Here is a 17759-nt window from a genome sequence, read left to right on the forward strand (position 1 = left end):
TTTCTTTGAAAGAAGAAAACAATATTATTATTTGTAAGACTTTGAAGCTGTGAGCTTTGTTTGTTCATCGGATATTTCAAAAGGACATCTCTCAAGTCAATAAATATTAATTAAACTCCCAGTGATGAACTGAGTGATGATTAGGGAGTGCCCAAGCTCTGTCTAGTTTCCAAAACGCCACCATTTTCTCCTCCTCTGTAGCTCTGTTGCAGATGTATCTGAACACTCAAACACAAAAATTGTCAAGAAGAATATCTCTTTTAATAAATCAAGATGAAAAGCAAAACAGTCTGTTCAAAATGAGTTACGGTTAGTACAATGTACCTCTGTTTAAGTAGAGAGAGTTGTAATGAACCTCTGCCCAGAAGCTCAAGAAAATTACTGCAAAAGAACACATCACTGTATTAACAAATATTCAAGGTGAAGAAGAAGACAGTATAGTGGACTAAGAAACTCTTTTACCTCCTTTTGATTCTTGAGAGGTAGGAAGAATTTCAATATAACATGTATCCTTGAATGATGTTAGCACTACTATTTTCACCCGATACTGCAGATTAAACGTTTTCACCGAACCCTTTAATTACGGAATGATACGAAGACAAGTTCATAAGTTAGAAATATATACCGCATCTGCAGCTGCCTGTAATGTAACGTGATCACCCCATTCTCCACTCCTGTGTTCAAAGTTGAATACTTAAAAAGGCTTTTTAACAAAAAAAAAATTGTGGTTCAATAAATGATGTTAGAGAAGATTGTTACCGAGACATCTTCTTTAGATACTCAGAGAAGTCCATGGGAACATATCCTTCATAAGAATCTGGACAAGATTTGAGCTAAACAAAGAGTTGAATGGTTACAAAAAAAAAAATAAGTGAGCTCATATGAATTTGTGAAAGCTTCTAAAGACACATGAGTAGAAGAAAGATCATCAAACCTGCTTGACTATTTGTCGTCTAACATGTTTATGACGATCTGCGGTTTTGTATAACTGATCAGCTAAAGCACGGAACTGTAACAAAAAAGAGAAATAATGAGTAAAGTCTAGTTCTTCCATCTGCTAATGGAGATAAAGTAGAAGTTTTACCTGGCAATTACCATCTCCTGGAACTCTGACCTCAGCAAAGTCAAATAGCTCTAACCTGAAACAATGACAAAACAAATGAATCGAGAATGGTTTAACATAAAATAGAAAACATGTAGATTAACATTACCTATTTCGAAGTCTATCATGATCTGAAACTGCTTCTTCCTCAGGAGGTATTTCTCCATTTATTTTTGGTACATACTGTATTTATATATATAATATATCATATGATCAAATTGATACAACATATTAACAAGTTATATAGTGCACTGAGTACTTACAGGAATAGGGACCATCTGATTCAACCTCCTTCCAAATTCACCATCAGCCTCACACTGATCTGATTCCCAAGAGTACACATACTCATCTGTATCACTCGGGCTTGAACACGAATATATATTACCCGATGAATCATCCTCTTGATCATTCTCATTTCCTCCTACCCATTCTACAAACACAACTTTCTTAGTAATCCAATCCTCAAAACATAAACACAATGAAGAAGAGACTGTTCAAGAATAATAACCTGAAGAGTAATCCACAACGGCTTGATCGTTCCAACCATACTCGTTATTATTACTGCTATAGTTATTAGTATAACCACCTCCTCCTTCTTCTTCTTGATGTTGTTGTTGGAGATGATTTGAATAATCGTTATTATTATTTTCTTCTGCAATTTGAAGCTGCAAAAAATCGTCTTGGAGTGTTCTAGCAATGATCTCGTCGTTATCTACATCGCTGCTACTACGATGGTCTTCTTCATACTCTCTGTAATACTCACCGCTCTGATCTTGATGATGATGATAATGAGCTTCTTCTTCCTCGTGAATCAACTCAACGCCGTAAGGAGGATACGTGAATGGATGCGGGCCAAGAAACCATTCCACTATACCTGTGTTCTCTTCATGTGACACCATCTCTGCTAAAACAAAAAAAAAAGAATCAAAAAGGTTTAAACTTTTCACCAAAAATTATAAATCTAAACCATAAACTAATCAAAACTCAATTAAACAATGTTACTCACAATTCTCCAATTAGCTTAAATTAGACACAGTGACTAAAGTCATTATCACCAGAAAAGTTAAGAACTCACTAAAAGCGCGAAGATACAAACACAGAGAGCAACAAGTTGGAGATAATAGATCTGAGGAAAGAAAAGGTTTGTAAGTTAGATCAAAATGATGAAGAGAGCTCTTACCCTTCACTTACTAAATCTCATCAACTTGAATACGCAATTATTTTTTTACTAAAAATAGAAAAGTTTTTTTTTTAGAATTTGGGAATGAAAGATTGAGAATTTAGGCTGGAAATAAACATAATTTCAAATTGGGTTTTCTTTTTATGCACTTTCTCTTCTAAAAAGACTGGATTTTTTGGAAGCCCAGAAAAAGGATCGAGGATTAAAAAAATAATTCTTTGTTTTTTTTTTTTTGATTCGAGAAATCCAGAAAATAAAAGAAAAAAAATGAGAAAACGCGCTAAACGCACTCGACATTTATAAAAAAAATTCAGAGATTTTAACTCTTCGGCATGAGAACTCGAGTGGCCGTTGGATCATTAATATGAATGGTCACGGTTTTATTAATTATATTAAATTCTTTTTTCTTCATTCTTTTAAGATTCCTTTTTCTTTGTTCTTTTACTGTACTATTTTGTTTCTTGTGAGGCTGCTGTAAGAACATTTTCCAAAGAGGCCTACCAATGATAATTCAACTTGGTCATTTATTATGTAAACGTATAAGAAAATTACCAATTAATGTACCAAAATCCTTCATTTATTAAAAAAAAAAATCAGGAAGCTCAGAATCTACTTTTGATTCTAATTTATTTTTCTTATTATGAACCCAATCCACGTCGAATCAACAATTTTTCATTTATATAAATGCTGAGTCATGGTTTTCTTTTATTTATTAACATTTTCGGCTCTTTACCAAATCCCCAGACAATCAATGTATCGTTGTTGATGAGCTTTTTAGTGAAGGATTGGCATTGCTAATACAAATTATACTATAGCTAAGTAGTGTTAGGCTTAAATGTAGAAAATTTCTTAAAGAGGCAAATGGGTCCAATAACACATGGCTGTATAGTTTAAAGTTTCCAAATAATTAATGTGTATCAGGTTAAGAATCCCACGTGTCTCTATCACTATTTTTGTTGAATTTCAAAATCATCGAATTTAATTCTATTAGGCAGCCCCCCTTTCCTTTCTTGAATTAATTAAAATTCACGCAAATACTCGTCGACAAATTGTAGAATGTATATAATTCAATATTCTTGGGAACATGTTAAAGTTAATGTTTCATCTTTTGTTGTTAAAAGTTAAGTAGGTTATAATAAGTGAACTAGGTTCTACGTTCTGGCGGTGAATTGTATGGATGCTTTTGTGAATTCTTTAGTTTATTTAAGAGAATGAATTGAATATAATAAAGTAGTTTAGGCTTAATTTCAGGATTGTGACAAAAAAAAAAATCATTACCTATACACCTAACCATATTTCAACCAACATAAAAATAAACTAAAGAATATTGTTAATAATTTTTTGCACTGAAAACATAAAACGACGTTTAAAATGAAATAACATTTTAACTCTAAGACAACAACTAATATGAAACAGAAGGAGTATTAAGTAAGATAAAAAGGTATTAAGTAATATGGATTAAAAAGGCCAATTGAAATAAAATAGTCAAATTGTTTGTAAAAAAAAAGAGAGAATAAAAGTGTTAATTTATTTTGAATCAGCATGTAATAAACTAATAATACAACATACTTTAATAGGCAAATCTCATAAAAAAAATATATTTTTTTTTACTAAAAGAACATATAATGTAAAAATGATCAAAAGATGTTTTATTAAAGAGATAAATAACAATTATATTCTAATATATAAATACATAATTTAAATAAATAATAAGAAAAATATATAAAGTTTTGAAAAATTATTATTCAATATTCAAAACTTCTTCGATTTTTTTCATATTTGGAAAAAAATATTTCAAATACCGATTTTTTTTTAAAAAAAATTCTTATCATCATAAATTCAAAATTAAAATCCCACTCACTTCCAAAATCTTATCCTAAAATCTAAATATAATTAGTTAATACTAAAGTATAAATGTGTTTTATTTCTTGAGTGAAGTCTATTTTTTATCATTTTGATCATTAAGAGATCATTTTTATAATAAAAAAAATAGTGCTATCTTACAATGTTTCTCTATTTTAATTATGTGGCATGGGTCATGAACGATTTGAGAAACTCAAAAAGCTAGTTCTTATGTAATTTATGTATTTTACAAACATTAGTCGTTGCGAAGATTATGCTGATGTAGTCATTAGCAACACTGTTTTGTCAATCATCATATCTGCATCATATATTATATGTTACATGTCCATTATCGAATATTATAACTAAAATGGTCCATTTCAAAAAGGGTCAATGCATAATTGAGAAGCAAACATATTAATGTATTGTTTCTTATCAACTCTATGTTCAAACCTTTTTTTTTCAAACATACCATGCCATAGAAATAGATTCAGAAAGCTAGTTGCAGTTGATACGTTATTTATATATAACTCTAAATACTGAACAAAAAAATATAACTCTAAATATAACAGAATAATCAAATGTTGATTTAATTATATAGTACCAAACAAAGTACAGTGAGATTGAGATATCAAGGTGGTCTAATGGTTTTTTGATATTTTCATAGACGACGGAGTGGAATTAATCACTATAAAAAACCTACTCACAACAGTTTTTTCATTAAAAAAAATCTTCATAAAAAAAAATACTGTGAGATTAACCTGGGTGCTTGTATAAGAGAATGGTGCGTATCATCCAACAGATATAAGAAACTTAAACATGCTTTGGGATGCAACAAGGGTTGATTATGTAAATATAATATAACTTTATAACTAAGTTTGCATAAATATACATAATGTTTTAACAGTCTGTAACTAGATTCAATAAGAAAATTTTCTTAAACTTAACTATTAGTTGACACATTGATATCATTAGCTCTCAAGTGTTTTTCACTGTAATTTTACACAGAAAAGCAAACATATTTGATTAATGTTAAGCTATTTATAGGTTTAATTGCCTACTATTTGCTTTCAAGATTACTTTTTCCTGAAATTATTCTTTTGTTTTTCTTAAGAAGCTATGATAAATCTACTAAAAGCTCTACATTTAATGGCTTCCCCTGTTTTCAGCCAAAAATCAATGCTTCAGAAGTCAAGTTGTTTGTCATTGTTAGTACACATGAGTTAATACAATCTTATCAAAATTATTACTCCTGATGCCTCTTTTTGCTTCAGGTATTTACATTTCAAAGTTTGAATTCTTAAAACTAAATTAAATTATCCTCGATCTTTTTTTAAAATTAAATAAATATGAATATAATGATAGATAAATATACTTTGCATAATGCATTCTATCAAGTCGTACACGATCCTCTCTTGATCCAGAAAAGTTTAGATTTGAGCCGTTTGTTATTAGACTGGAGTCTCAAGTCTCAACCTTAATGAACCTACTTACTGGGCCTTATTTAACGTCCTTTTATACTGCAACTAGTTTCCACTAATGGTCTGTTCATAGGAAACATTGACAATTTGACATGCTGCCAATATAAGACCGCCAAGTCGTATAAGTCTAAATATGTTCATCTTCGTCCCAACAAACCATCAAAACAAGTATTTTCTTGCTTTGCATGTTAGGAAAGTCTATCGTGAAGCCTCTTACACTTTTGGATATTGAGAACATTGCTGCGTGACAAAATGTATTTAAGAGTTGAAGAAACAGAATCATGGATGTTTTGAGTTGTTTCCGCCAACTATTTTAAAAGAAACAATCAAACATGCAAAAACGTTAGATTTTAAGATTTTAGAAGAGAAAATTTTATTGCTATATTGGATAGGGGGAACTTAATAATCATAAATGTAGTGGCAAATAAAACATAATGATCAAATCACTGATATGACGCAATATTTAATTTGTTTTCACACATTATGAATTAGTATAAATTTTCATTGTCAGTTAAACAATATAAGAAAATCTCCTAAAAACTTTAACAAAAAACAATATTAAATCCATAAAATAACATAATGCAAATGAATACACACAAAGTTTTTTTTTTGGACATCAAAAATAGTAGTTAGCAACTTCTTGGTTAGGGTAAGGAGTTAGCCAACCTGGGGCAAAACAGTTGAAAGAAGAACCGAATACGCGTAACGCGTGATCTTCCTCTTTTAGCAAGAGAGTCGGCATGGACGTTCCATAATCTTGGAATGTATGCTATAGAGAAGTCAGTAAAGTCTGCAGATAAAGCTTTGATCTCATCCAATACACACAAGTTCTTATTTTATATCTCATCCAATACACACAAGTTCTTATTTTATTTGTTTCTACACATTATGACTAAACATAAGTTCCCATTATCAATACTCCCTCCGTTTTGTTTTATATGACGTTTTGAAACAATTTTTTTGTTTTAGTATATTTGACGTTCTCATAAACCAATGTAAACTATCGTAATAAAAGACTCTATTTGCCCTGCATTTATTATATTACTCATGTGTTTTACGATACAAATAGTTAATTAATGAAAGGCAAAAAAGATATTGGACTTAGTTTCTTAATCTTTGTGTAAGTCTGTCTAACGTCATATAAAGAAAAACAGATCTAACGTCATATAAAGAAAAACAGAGGGAGTAGTAATGTAAAACTCCTTCAAACAAAATTCTTTGACAAAATTTATTTTTCCTAAAATAGTTTAAAATCTACAAGGAAACAAAACAAATAAGCAACAAGCAAAGACGTTCTTTTTTTTTTTAGAAACCATGAAAATAAGCTATTTTTTTTTATTAATGGATTGACTAGGAACAACTTACTATTATAAGTGTGGAATACATTAATTTGTTTATTATATTGCTTATTATGGAAACAACACAACCACTTTTAAGTTACAAATATTAAATTAACAAACCAGAAATAAAAAATATTTGAATTTGTTGAATTACAGAAGATAAGCAAAGGCTGTAGTAGTGTGTACTTGTATCCGAATCAACAAGCTCTAACATTCTTTGGGTTCCATAACTTATCCAACCAACCTCCTTCTCCACCATCAACAACCTTGTTGCTCTTCTCTTCCTCGTCTCTAGATAGACTCCTGAGTGGAAGCAGCTGCTTCTTGCCACCACTCCTAGGCGAAGAAGTTTCCACAATCTTCGTCACCATCTCCAACACCTCACTCATCTTCGGACGTGCCTTTGGGTTCCTAGCAAGGCAGAGGTTGGCTACGACAGCTAGTCTCTGAACCGGTTTGATCAAGTATTTGCCTTCAAGCCTCGGGTCTATAATGAGCCTAAACCTCTTTGTGTCGGTTAAGTAAGGCCTCACCCATTCAAGAAGCTTCTGCTCTCCTTTAGGCCTGTTCTTGTCTAGCGGCCTCCTCCCTGTGATGAGCTCGTAGATGAACACTCCATAGCCCCACACGTCGCTTTTCGACGTCAGACGACCTGTCTGGATGTATTCTGGTGCTGCGTAGCCCATTGTTCCTACCACCTGTTAAACCCCATTAAAAAAAAGTATAACTTAATGATTTGTATGAACCAAATGAAGTGTGAAATGTACAAAAGACTTACACCAGTAGAGACATGAGTCGATCCTGGTTCAGGACCTAACCGAGCCAAACCGAAATCAGAAAGCTTTGCTTTCCAATCCTCGTCTAGTAGAATGTTGGAGGACTTGAAATCTCGAAATATTATCTACAAAATTATATTGAGTTGTAATCGAGTCTGTTTATGTTGATGACAAAAAAAAAAGAGTTCATGTTCCTTACTTGGAAGTCCATTTCTTCATGGAGGTAAGTTAAACCCCGGGCCGCGTCTTGCGCTATTCTCAACCTGAGATCCCAAGTAAGCACAGTGGGCGAACGAGGAGCTAAATGAAACTCAACGCTTTGGTTTGGCATGTATTCATAAACCAAAAGCCTCTGGATCCCACGTTCGTCGTCCTCGGCGCAATGACCCAATAGCTTCACCAAGTTTGGATGCTCCACCACCCCAAGAAAGTTAACTTCAGTCACCCATTCCTTATGACCCTGCAACCCTCTCTTACCGAGCTGTTTCACGGCGACTTCGACTTTCTTGGAAGGGTCTTGCGAGCTCTTGATGGTTCCCCAGTAGACGCAGCCGAACCCGCCTTCGCCTATCATGACAGAGCGGCTGAAGTTCTTGGTAGCGGATTTGAGATCGGCGATGGTGAACTCTCTGAGGTTGTTTTCTCTAGCGGGCAAGGAGGTCCTCCCGGTGGATGATGAAACCGTGCTGGTTCCAGAGCCGCTAGTAGAACCGTTATTGGTGAAACCAGAACGGTGGTCGGAGAGGGGTGAGAGAGGTTTAGGGCTTCTCTGTTCGTCTCTCTGGAATAAGAAACACTTCATTCTCCCGAGGAGAGGAAGACACCCACTTGGAGGCTTCTCCACTGAAACCAAAACAAAGACAAGAACTAAAGTAATCAAATGGAACTAGTTACTTAGTTCGATTCATTCCTGATTTGATCTATTGAATCAAACTGATCAGCAACAGCACAGGGAACGCTATGAATAGTACAAAGATCAGAGATTGAAGAAAAAGCCCCAAAATTTATTTAGCAAACGAACCCTAAATTTCGAGCTATTGCAACTCGCAAGCAATTCGCAAGTTAATAAATTTAAAACTAGAGATAAAGAATAAAAACGTTTCCTTTCTTCTCTAAGCAGAGATTTGAGCAAAGTATGAATTTCGTAAAGTAAGTTGGAGACGATGATCACAGCTCAGCTCACCTTTGAGATCTTTTGAGTACATAAACAAAAACCTTTTTCCACAGAATCGCGAAATGAAGGAGTTAGATTGCGAAATTGGATTGAGGAGCTGGAAGAAAAATCAATATGTAAAAGGGTCTTTTGATATGGATTCGGAAATAAAAGTTGGAAGGAGAAGAAGACGAAGACGACGACTAGGAGAGGAGATGGAACAAGTCAACGTTCTTGACTGCATAAGCAAACGACTTGTCTTTTTTTTTAAATCATCAAATATACTCCCTCTAAATTTTAAAAGATCGTTGTTTTAAGATATACACACACTTATTAATAAAAATAAAATACATACTTTAATTTATTAATTTTTGTTAATTTTATTTGCTTTCCAATAAAGTTTTGTCATTCATATTTTTAGGTTTTAATTTACATTTTATTTTTAAAACAAAATGTATTAATTAAAGTTAGAACATCAATTTTAATATAGAAAGTAAAAACTAAAATATACATAGAAAGAGTATAATACTGTATTTAAATTCTCTCGTGAATCTTGGTTTTAAAACTAAATTTATGGAGTATACAAATCTTCCGTAAGTAAATATTTAACATGGAGCTTGGATTTATTGTTTCGTGACAATGATCAGACCAATGAATTCCATTTGCATCTTTTTAATATGAAAAAAGGTGAGTAAATGTTTTATCATTCATGTGTCTCATCTTATATGGGGGAGAACTGTGCAACCAAGCACACAAAATAAAGTTGTATTCATCACACTTCAAAAGTTTAATGCGTCTTTGTCATAAATCGAGCACATGTTCGTTTTTCCTGAATTGGGTATGAACAAGGGATATGCCAGTGCGAATGATGAACGTATTACTGCTGTATTAGCACACCGTACGTGCTGCATAAAAAGAAAATACATATTTGAAACCGAAAGAGTCGAGGTGACAGAGTTCGCACACGAAGCCAAGAACCATTTATTTGGGCTCAAGATGGTTCAAGAGTGTAAGTGAATAGGCATGCTTCATGCAGTAGAACATAATCACATTCTATGCGAAAGCAGGAAGCATGCACGTCTTTTCTTAAAAAGCTTTTTTCATCCTACAATGTTTTGATATCTTCATCAAATCGCATTAGATATTAACTAAAATGTAGGCTAAGCCCATCACTTATCTCCTCATAATGATGGCTTTTATATATTTTCTCTGGCTCTCTTTTTCATTCACTCCCACACATTTGATCTCGTCGCACATTTAGATTAACCTTATCACAGTTTGGAAAACAAGTCACTGAATTATCTAGTCCTTCCCCGCAAGACACGATACGAACTGTAGAAAAAAATACTTAATACTTCTCATCAGTTACATCTAGAGTATCATAGATAAAGATACCTATCATCCCTTCAAAGATCAGACAATTTGCATTTGTGAACAAGTATTTCGAATTCAAATTTTAATTAACGCATATTTACGGGAATCTTCCTGCATGCATGCATGAAAAGGAGACACTTCGGCTACACGATACGTCGATACGTACTACTAACAAACCATGTACAGATTACATGTATGCAATTCTGAGTATGTTAACAATTTTCTCCGTAAAACATCTAAGGATTATGCGAATTATGTTAGGCATCCACCGTATATTAACACAAAACATATGGTCAACCACCAATTATATATAATGGTTCATGGTTGACAGCCTTTAACCACTATTGAACATGCTTACGCGTGATACCATGATTTATAAAATACTATTTATAGGTGTATGTTAAGATTTTGGTAATCACCAGTGACACATCACGATGGTTAATTCCAGCATTACAAATCGGTTCGGATAAGATATATATTAATTAGTTTAATAATTTGATGATATTTTAGCAGTATTTTGATTTTGGTAATCGCCAGTGACACATCACAATGGTGAAATCCAGCAAAACAAATCGGCCATTCGATTTATATAACACAACCAATTTACCTTCAAGTTATACACATATAACGAATTCATGCATACACCTTGTCTCAAATTTTGAATTTAAAAATGCTTAGAATTCTTCATTTTGGATGATTACATGAACAACTTTAAGAACGAGGGTAACATATCGATGCACTATGTCCAAGAGTCTTATCCCATTTCTCATGTCTTTTAGATCTTATCTTCCTCCTACATTTAATCAAACCGTGGGGATACCCTTATTTTCACAGCTTCAAAAATAATGCATATCTCCTTTTAATCAGAAACATAAATGTGTCTCCATAAGTTTTAGTTATTTGTTTAAAATTTTGATAAAGGTTTCCTACATAAAAACTACACAAAGCTATATGAATTACTTGATATATGGGTATAAACTTCCAACTCAAAAATCAGCTGAGATTGCATAGGGTAGTCTACATCATCATTCATATATTAGATTATGCTATTTCTTACATTACCAATGAATACATGTGTAATGTTTGCATCTGATTGGGCCGGATTGATAACTTTATTGTTTCACTTTCAATCAAAATGGTACTAAAATCGTAAGTTGATAAACTGGATTTGAATATAAGAATAAAAATGAACAATAACCTAATTAAAGTGATTCTACCACTTAGCATACTTGTGGCTGAATGGAGATGCGTGTACAGCATTTACGGTCTCCTGTGTGTTTTTTTTGGGCAACAAAGGATCGCATTAATAAAACATGTAAGTGGTACATGGGCTCCTGTGTGTATTTTATCATAATATAAATGGAGATGCGTGTACAGCATGTACTTTTATGTATATATGGGCAAACACACAAATATACTTTACTATTTTTTTAGGGTTTTCTTTATTAAAGAAAGGTTTATATATTATTATTTTTTGTTGCCCAATAGTTGAGTGCCAGGGCAAGCCATGCCCATAGAGATTGTTTGTTTTCATGAGAAATTAAAAGATTACAAAACTAATAAATTAGGGAAGATGCATGTTCGTGCGATCTCGTATGTCAAAGTACAGCATGGCCGTAGTTGACAAACGAATGACACATATTATAGGTTTTTTTAGTAAATATCATATGAATATTTATATATCTTTTTCATGGTAGTAAAGTATACGGAATGGAACATTTATATAGTTTTCATAATAACTATGTAGATCATGTATTATTGCAAAAGAAGACGACATGGTCCAAAACAAATCATTAACAATACACATTCATCCATATATATATACACAAAAACACATATAGTGGACCTACGTTTATGACTTTGTGTATATATATACAACGTACGAAACTAGTACCTCTATACATTTCATCTCACACTAAACCTCCAAAGAAAACGTCCATCTCTCTTCTCTCTCATAAATCATAACCATGATGAAGAAGAGCAAGCTGATCACAAAGGCATGGAAGCAAATGTCTAGCAGAATAGCCAAACATCGGGCTTCCACCGAGAACCTTCATATACCACATGACGTACCAAAGGGACACCTAGTGGTGTACGTAGGCAAAGAAGAGGAGAGTTACAAGAGGTTCGTGATCAAGATCACGTTGCTTCACGATCCCACCATCAGGGCTTTGCTTGATCAATCAAAAGACGAAGCTTACGATGATTTCACTTCCGGAGATTCTAAGCTTTGTATCCCTTGCGATGAAATCCTCTTCCTCGAGGTCCTCCGTTGCGCTTCTCCCCGTTAGTCTTGACTCTTGATCTTGATGAGTCTCTAATTCGAGTAAAGGTTTAGTTGTTCGGCTAATGTAACACGGGTCCTCTTGAGATCTATGTAGAGTTAATGAAGAGATTTGTAATGTGAACCATTTTTAGCTGATATAAGACCTTATTGATTGCGTTGCATCAACTTATCATATACTTTATATTACGGAGCAAGATATAATTTTTCTCAACTGATATGTAGTAATAATGATATTAAAGTATCAATGATTATGGTAAATAAAAACAAAAGCCAGAAAAATAAAAAACACTCGTTGAGAGATTGTTGAATCAAAGATGCTTGTTTTTATTTGGAAGAAATCACAAAACTGAGGATGGCTCAGTATATAATTTAGTTGAAGTCGGGCTTCTCAGGGTAAGTGCAGCCAGATCTTTGGATCACCACGTTAGACGCGTAGCATCCGGCCTTCACGCACTCCTCAATCGATTTCCCTTTCACCAACTGTGACATGAATCCTCCCACAAATGCATCACCTGCCAGAGATATGTCAACAGACAACGGTTAAGTTGCTTGAAATGACAAGGATGCGCTTATTCTATGGTCATATCACTAAGCCTATAGTTGAATGTTGGAGGTTTGGCTATTAAATGAGTACCTGCACCGTTGGTGTCAACAAGCTTCTCCTTCGAGAGAGGGATCACAGGGTACTTCGTGACCTTTCCATCTTCAGCAACAACCACTGGGTCTGCGCCCTGTGTAATCACGGTGGTCCTCTTGTATGTTCCGGTGGCCTTGGGAAGCTGTGAAATCTTGATGGCTATTTGTTCCACATCTTCGGTCTATATATACATTATAAACAGGTTAAGTATTATCTCTTTTATACAAAAACAGAACAGCTTGTTGAAATTTAGTGGTGTAAGAGAAATGGTACCTCCCAGCCATGAACCTTGGAGAAGGTTCTTGCCTCTGTCTCATTGCCAAAAACAAAGTCCATGTACCTGACCGAGCAAGGCAGGGTGCTTTTAAGTTCATTTACGCAAATCATAAACTCTTCAATATATTAAAAAATGATTAGAGATTGCTTACGGCAAGAACTTCTCCTGCGCATCTTTGAAGAATTCACAGATGAATGGAGCAGAGAGGTTCATTGTGAACACCTGAAAGATTAGTGAACACGTCAAGGATGTTAATACAAAAAGTAAAGACTCTGTGCAACAGGGTCTCATGGAATGGATGATCAAATGAAGTATACCTTGTTGTTAGCAGCAGCGTGCTCAGATACCAACTGAATGGATTCGGGAGACACCGTGAGGAAGAATCCAGCAATGTAGTAGAACTTGGCCTTCTCAACTATCCAAAACATATTTGATGACAGATACATCAGCTCATGAAGAAACAGAAACAGATCTTTTTAACGCATGCAGAAATGGGAAAGGGATCTTACCCAATGCCCAGTTTTCAGGCTTCTTAAGGTGCTCAACCTTGTAGCAGTTAGCAGCTGAAAGATTGGCAATAAGCGACCTCTCTCCACCAACAACACAGACACCGCAAGTTCCAGTAGGTGCTGACTCATCCTCATAGTAGTGAACCTGATACAAAAGCATATTGTCATGTTAATACACCTTGGTTTCAACAACTATGCCCAAAGACAAACAGAACATAGACTCAACATGAAACCAGAGGAGATAAGGACACATGGCTTACATTGACACCAGCAGCTGTAGCATCCTTCTTCATAGCCTCACCGTATTTGTCCTTTCCAATGGAACCCATGTAACTGGTTGCCCCAGGAATTTGAAGCATCCACTGCAGGCCAGCAAGTAAAAAAAAAACACTTGATTTAGCAGTTGCATTGATACATCCCAAAAAGAAAGCAGAAGAAGGCAAAAGAATGTACCTGAGCCACTTTGATAGAGTTCTGAGTAGCACCTGAAAAGGAATGAATAAAGAAAATATCATCACCAGCTTGTCAACGAATATACGATTAAAGTTTTAGAGGATACTCAGAAAGAAAAGATGAAAAACCTCCGGCAATGTATTCAACATTGAACTTGCTACTCATCTCATCATACCTATAAAAAAAACAAAATTGAAAATTGCATTGTTGAGCTCATGCATAATAAAACCCATCATCTATGTGTTTAACAATGAATTTGAACACAGTGTGTCAAAGGGTAGCCGTAAAAGATAAAACAAAGAGAGATTAAATATCCTTTTTGTTTACTGAAACAGTCCACAGACTTGTCAGTTTATATTTAACATTATTGATTACAAAGCCTAATTTAACCAATCAATATGCAACATTATTATTAAAAAGACCTTTGCGTTTCCCTACTCAATCCATATTAAATTTGACTCACGAAACCAAATCAAACTTCGATACACGACTTGTAACGATTCCACTAACATGAAAACAAAGTTTAAACGTAGAGCAAAGAAGAAGCAATAATGCTTACATGGGCAAATGTTTTTCCTCGGCGAGAATCGCATTGTTCAGCTTGACGTCGTATCTGTTCACACACGGTTACAAACGCAATCTTAGAGCTGACGACATCGGAAAAGATTTAAACGATCAAATCTAGATTCAAATGAAACGATTGCGATAGAGAAAAAAACAAACAAACAAACAAACAATAGAGCGATTTGAAAAGAGAGGGATCTGACTTGGTGAGAAAGTCCTCGTCGACGACGGCAGAGATGTCGAGGAGTGGGTTGCCCATTCCGAGAAGGATTCCATCGTAGTTAGAGGATGACATGAATCTGAGAAGAGAGGTTTAGATTCAGATCTGCTTTTTATTTGTATGGCGAGTTGAGTGGTGAGTGTGTGAAGGCGTCTGTTTAGTTTATATTCAAAGAGCTCGCGGAAGTTGGTTGGTACACCTACGACATTTTCTTCTCTCTCCCTTATTGGGTTTCTTTTTTTATTTTAAAATGTGTTTATTTTGTCGGTAGGCTTCGTGGGCCGAGTAGTTATGCCCATTCATTGAATGTTAAATTAATCAAAAATTTCCACAAAAGAATGATTACACGGCATGAAATTTTGTAATTAGTTTATTATTATTTTTTTTAAACATCATTCTCTAACGTTTTTTTCCATGTGAGGACTGTACCACGTTTGTTAACGATCAATTGATGTGAATAACAACAAACAAAGATAACAAGTGGGTAAAAATAATTCAAGCAAGAAACCAAAACTCTTGTCAGAAAACCATCATCCTTTTTCCCTGTGTTAATAATCTTGCCTTACGGCAGCAGCACAGAAAATTGTAAAGAACACGTGTTGGAGGCAGAAACAATGAACTTCCAAAGGGTATATAAAACTTCATTAGCCAATACCTTTTTTATTCTAATCGTAATCGAGAAAGGAAAAATTCGATAAAGAATTTGAGTACTTTTTACGATTGTTTCAGAGATGGTCACAGATTGCCTTTGTGAAGTCCGTGGTGGTCGAACTTCCTCCAAGATCCGCGGTTCTGTATTTTCCCTCTGCTATGGTGTTGATGATTGCTCTGTGGATCTGTTCTGCTTGTTCGTTCAGCTTCAGGTGACGCAACATCATCACTCCACTCAGTAGCAATGCTGTTGGGTTTGCCAAGTTCTACATCATTCCCCAAAACAACAAGGACACTAAACTTGATCAGCTTTATTACGACAAGAGCTGATGGGAGTTTACTTGCTTAGTAATATGAAGATATACAAATGGTTTACCTTTCCAGCGATATCAGGTGCAGAACCGTGAACTGCTTCAGCAAGGGCCACTCCATCTTCTCCTATATTACAACTGCGTCAAAGATTAAAAAAAGGCATTTCAGTTGATTTAGCTCATAATCATACTAAAGATGAAGGAACGAATGTTTCACCTTGGAGTCAATCCTAGTCCTCCAACCAATCCAGCACACAAGTCGCTGATAATGTCACCGTACAGGTTTGGCATCACCAACACATCAAACAGTGCTGGGTTTTTCACAAGCTGCAGGCCCATCTCAAGATTATCATTCACACGTTCCACACAAAACAATAACTGATAGTTTTCCCAAAGTAGGCTAGCTTACCATCATACAGCAGTTGTCAATGACTACTTCCTCGTAAGTGATCTCAGGATACTTCTCAGCAACCTCACGACAACACTGCAAAAAAAAAAATAATAATAAACAAGGTCTCAGAACAAACGGTAAAAAAACACTAAGCAGACACTTGTAATCATAACAGCATTGATCTCCTTATAAGAAAATGTTAAAATGGGCAGACCTTGAGGAAAAGACCATCAGTTTTCTGCATAATGTTAGCTTTGTGAATAGCAGAAACCCTCTCTCTCCCATGAGTCTTAGCATAGTGAAAAGCATACTCCGCAACTCTCAAACTCGCCTGACGTGTAATGATCTTAAGACTCTCCACCACACCTCTAACAACCTATCAACAACACACCTCCATAAATAAAATAAAAAACACTTCTTAAAAGAAACTTAACCATAATTACTCAAAACTTAAATAAACCTGATGTTCAAGCCCACTGTATTCTCCCTCAGTGTTCTCCCTAATGGTGATGAGATTCACATCATCGTAACGAGTCTTGTAGCCAGGAAGACTGTAGCAAGGCCTAACATTGGCGTATAGATTCAGCTCTTTCCTAAGAGTCAAATTCAAAGAACGGTGACCTTTCCCGATCGGAGTCGCCATTGGCCCTTTCAAACCGACTTTGTTTCTGCGCACGGATTCGAGACTCTCCCAGGTTAAGAAACTCTGCGTTCTCGGATCTATCTCGGTCCCAACGAAGTGTTCTTCCCAATCAATCGGCACACCGGCCGTTGTAAACACCTGGATCAAATATCAATTCCCATCAATCAACGATCAATACGTGAGGATGATGATGATTACCTTTTTGACGGATTCGGCGATCTCGGGGCCGATTCCATCGCCGGGGAACAAGGTTGCGGTGATTGGAGTGGTGGACGAGCAGAAAGCCCTAGTGGTTGCGGTTGAGGTGGAGTTCACAGTCCCGAGGATCTGGCTCGATCGGCTTCCGATTAGACGTTTCGCGAAGGTTGCTGCCATGGTCATCTCTTCAAAGCACCAAAAGGACGCAGAGAAATGTTTCGAGAGGGAGACTTTCTGCGTTGGGACTAAAAGTTTTTGGAAGACTTTTCTTTAGAGCGAATATTATAAAAACGGCATGAAAGTAAGTACGCTAAAGTACAAAACGGAACGAAGTGTTTTCTCAAAATATCTAGGCCCAGTAAAGAGCTTA

At 35.1% G+C, this 17759-nt stretch overlaps 5 protein-coding genes across 5 annotated transcripts; 1 reads left to right on the forward strand and 4 right to left on the reverse strand.

The window, feature by feature from the left end:
• Window positions 1-4: 4 nt before the first annotated feature.
• On the reverse strand, window positions 5-2543 carry LOC106403534 (OVARIAN TUMOR DOMAIN-containing deubiquitinating enzyme 10-like). Its single transcript, XM_013844354.3, has 11 exons — window positions 2283-2543; window positions 1611-2003; window positions 1366-1532; window positions 1212-1285; window positions 1085-1139; window positions 935-1009; window positions 760-833; window positions 626-674; window positions 463-547; window positions 325-381; window positions 5-218 (listed from the first exon to the last, which is right to left on the reverse strand). The coding sequence occupies exons 2-11, from the start codon at window positions 1999-2001 to the stop codon at window positions 163-165; spliced, it is 1083 nt and encodes a 360-aa protein (XP_013699808.2). The 5' UTR covers window positions 2002-2003; window positions 2283-2543; the 3' UTR covers window positions 5-162.
• Window positions 2544-6986: 4443 nt separating this feature from the next.
• LOC106403524 (serine/threonine-protein kinase PCRK2-like) lies at window positions 6987-9164 on the reverse strand. The gene is made up of 4 exons (XM_013844343.3): window positions 8905-9164; window positions 7921-8564; window positions 7724-7846; window positions 6987-7643 (listed from the first exon to the last, which is right to left on the reverse strand). The coding sequence occupies exons 1-4, from the start codon at window positions 8924-8926 to the stop codon at window positions 7143-7145; spliced, it is 1290 nt and encodes a 429-aa protein (XP_013699797.2). The 5' UTR covers window positions 8927-9164; the 3' UTR covers window positions 6987-7142.
• Window positions 9165-11345: 2181 nt separating this feature from the next.
• On the forward strand, window positions 11346-12867 carry LOC106372631 (auxin-induced protein 15A-like). Its single transcript, XM_013812881.3, has one exon. It carries the CDS (start codon window positions 12216-12218, stop codon window positions 12537-12539), a length of 324 nt encoding a protein of 107 aa, XP_013668335.2. The 5' UTR covers window positions 11346-12215; the 3' UTR covers window positions 12540-12867.
• On the reverse strand, window positions 12753-17380 carry LOC106372630 (adenosine kinase 2-like). The gene is made up of 12 exons (XM_048742674.1): window positions 17370-17380; window positions 15179-15274; window positions 14971-15024; window positions 14540-14586; window positions 14412-14443; window positions 14219-14320; window positions 13959-14103; window positions 13767-13864; window positions 13601-13671; window positions 13446-13512; window positions 13170-13353; window positions 12753-13047 (listed from the first exon to the last, which is right to left on the reverse strand). The coding sequence occupies exons 2-12, from the start codon at window positions 15268-15270 to the stop codon at window positions 12905-12907; spliced, it is 1035 nt and encodes a 344-aa protein (XP_048598631.1). The 5' UTR covers window positions 15271-15274; window positions 17370-17380; the 3' UTR covers window positions 12753-12904.
• Window positions 15712-17660, reverse strand: LOC106403500 (isocitrate dehydrogenase [NAD] catalytic subunit 5, mitochondrial). Its single transcript, XM_013844326.3, has 7 exons — window positions 17390-17660; window positions 17009-17329; window positions 16763-16924; window positions 16567-16641; window positions 16375-16484; window positions 16223-16295; window positions 15712-16112 (listed from the first exon to the last, which is right to left on the reverse strand). Exons 1-7 carry the CDS (start codon window positions 17570-17572, stop codon window positions 15921-15923), a joined length of 1116 nt encoding a protein of 371 aa, XP_013699780.1. The 5' UTR covers window positions 17573-17660; the 3' UTR covers window positions 15712-15920.
• Window positions 17661-17759: the final 99 nt, after the last annotated feature.

The sequence above is a fragment of the Brassica napus genome, chromosome A10 (genome assembly GCF_020379485.1).
Source record: "Brassica napus cultivar Da-Ae chromosome A10, Da-Ae, whole genome shotgun sequence".
Taxonomy (NCBI): Eukaryota; Viridiplantae; Streptophyta; class Magnoliopsida; order Brassicales; family Brassicaceae; genus Brassica; species Brassica napus.

Excerpts from the sequence above, each read along its gene's own strand:
- LOC106403534 (XM_013844354.3), bottom strand. The coding sequence starts at position 2,001 with ATGGTGTCACATGAAGAGAACACAGGTATAGTGGAATGGTTTCTTGGC. Across the intron at positions 1,010-1,084 it reads CAGGAGATGGTAATTGCCAG|TTCCGTGCTTTAGCTGATCA; the intron begins GTAAAACTTCTA and ends TTTTTGTTACAG. Across the intron at positions 219-324 it reads CTCTCTCTACTTAAACAGAG|ATACATCTGCAACAGAGCTA; the intron begins GTACATTGTACT and ends TTGAGTGTTCAG.
- LOC106403524 (XM_013844343.3), bottom strand. The coding sequence starts at position 8,926 with ATGTACTCAAAAGATCTCAAAG. Across the intron at positions 7,847-7,920 it reads ATGAAGAAATGGACTTCCAA|ATAATATTTCGAGATTTCAA; the intron begins GTAAGGAACATG and ends ATAATTTTGTAG. Across the intron at positions 7,644-7,723 it reads CGACTCATGTCTCTACTGGT|GTGGTAGGAACAATGGGCTA; the intron begins GTAAGTCTTTTG and ends GGGGTTTAACAG.
- LOC106372631 (XM_013812881.3), top strand. The coding sequence starts at position 12,216 with ATGATGAAGAAGAGCAAGCTGATCACAAAGGCATGGAAGCAAATGTCT.
- LOC106372630 (XM_048742674.1), bottom strand. The coding sequence starts at position 15,270 with ATGTCATCCTCTAACTACGATGGAATCCTTCTCGGAATGGGCAACCCA. Across the intron at positions 14,587-14,970 it reads GAGGAAAAACATTTGCCCAT|GTATGATGAGATGAGTAGCA; the intron begins GTAAGCATTATT and ends TTTTTTTTATAG. Across the intron at positions 13,513-13,600 it reads GCGCAGGAGAAGTTCTTGCC|GTACATGGACTTTGTTTTTG; the intron begins GTAAGCAATCTC and ends TTGCTCGGTCAG.
- LOC106403500 (XM_013844326.3), bottom strand. The coding sequence starts at position 17,572 with ATGACCATGGCAGCAACCTTCGCGAAACGTCTAATCGGAAGCCGATCG. Across the intron at positions 17,330-17,389 it reads TCGCCGAATCCGTCAAAAAG|GTGTTTACAACGGCCGGTGT; the intron begins GTAATCATCATC and ends TATTTGATCCAG. Across the intron at positions 16,113-16,222 it reads CACCTGATATCGCTGGAAAG|AACTTGGCAAACCCAACAGC; the intron begins GTAAACCATTTG and ends GGAATGATGTAG.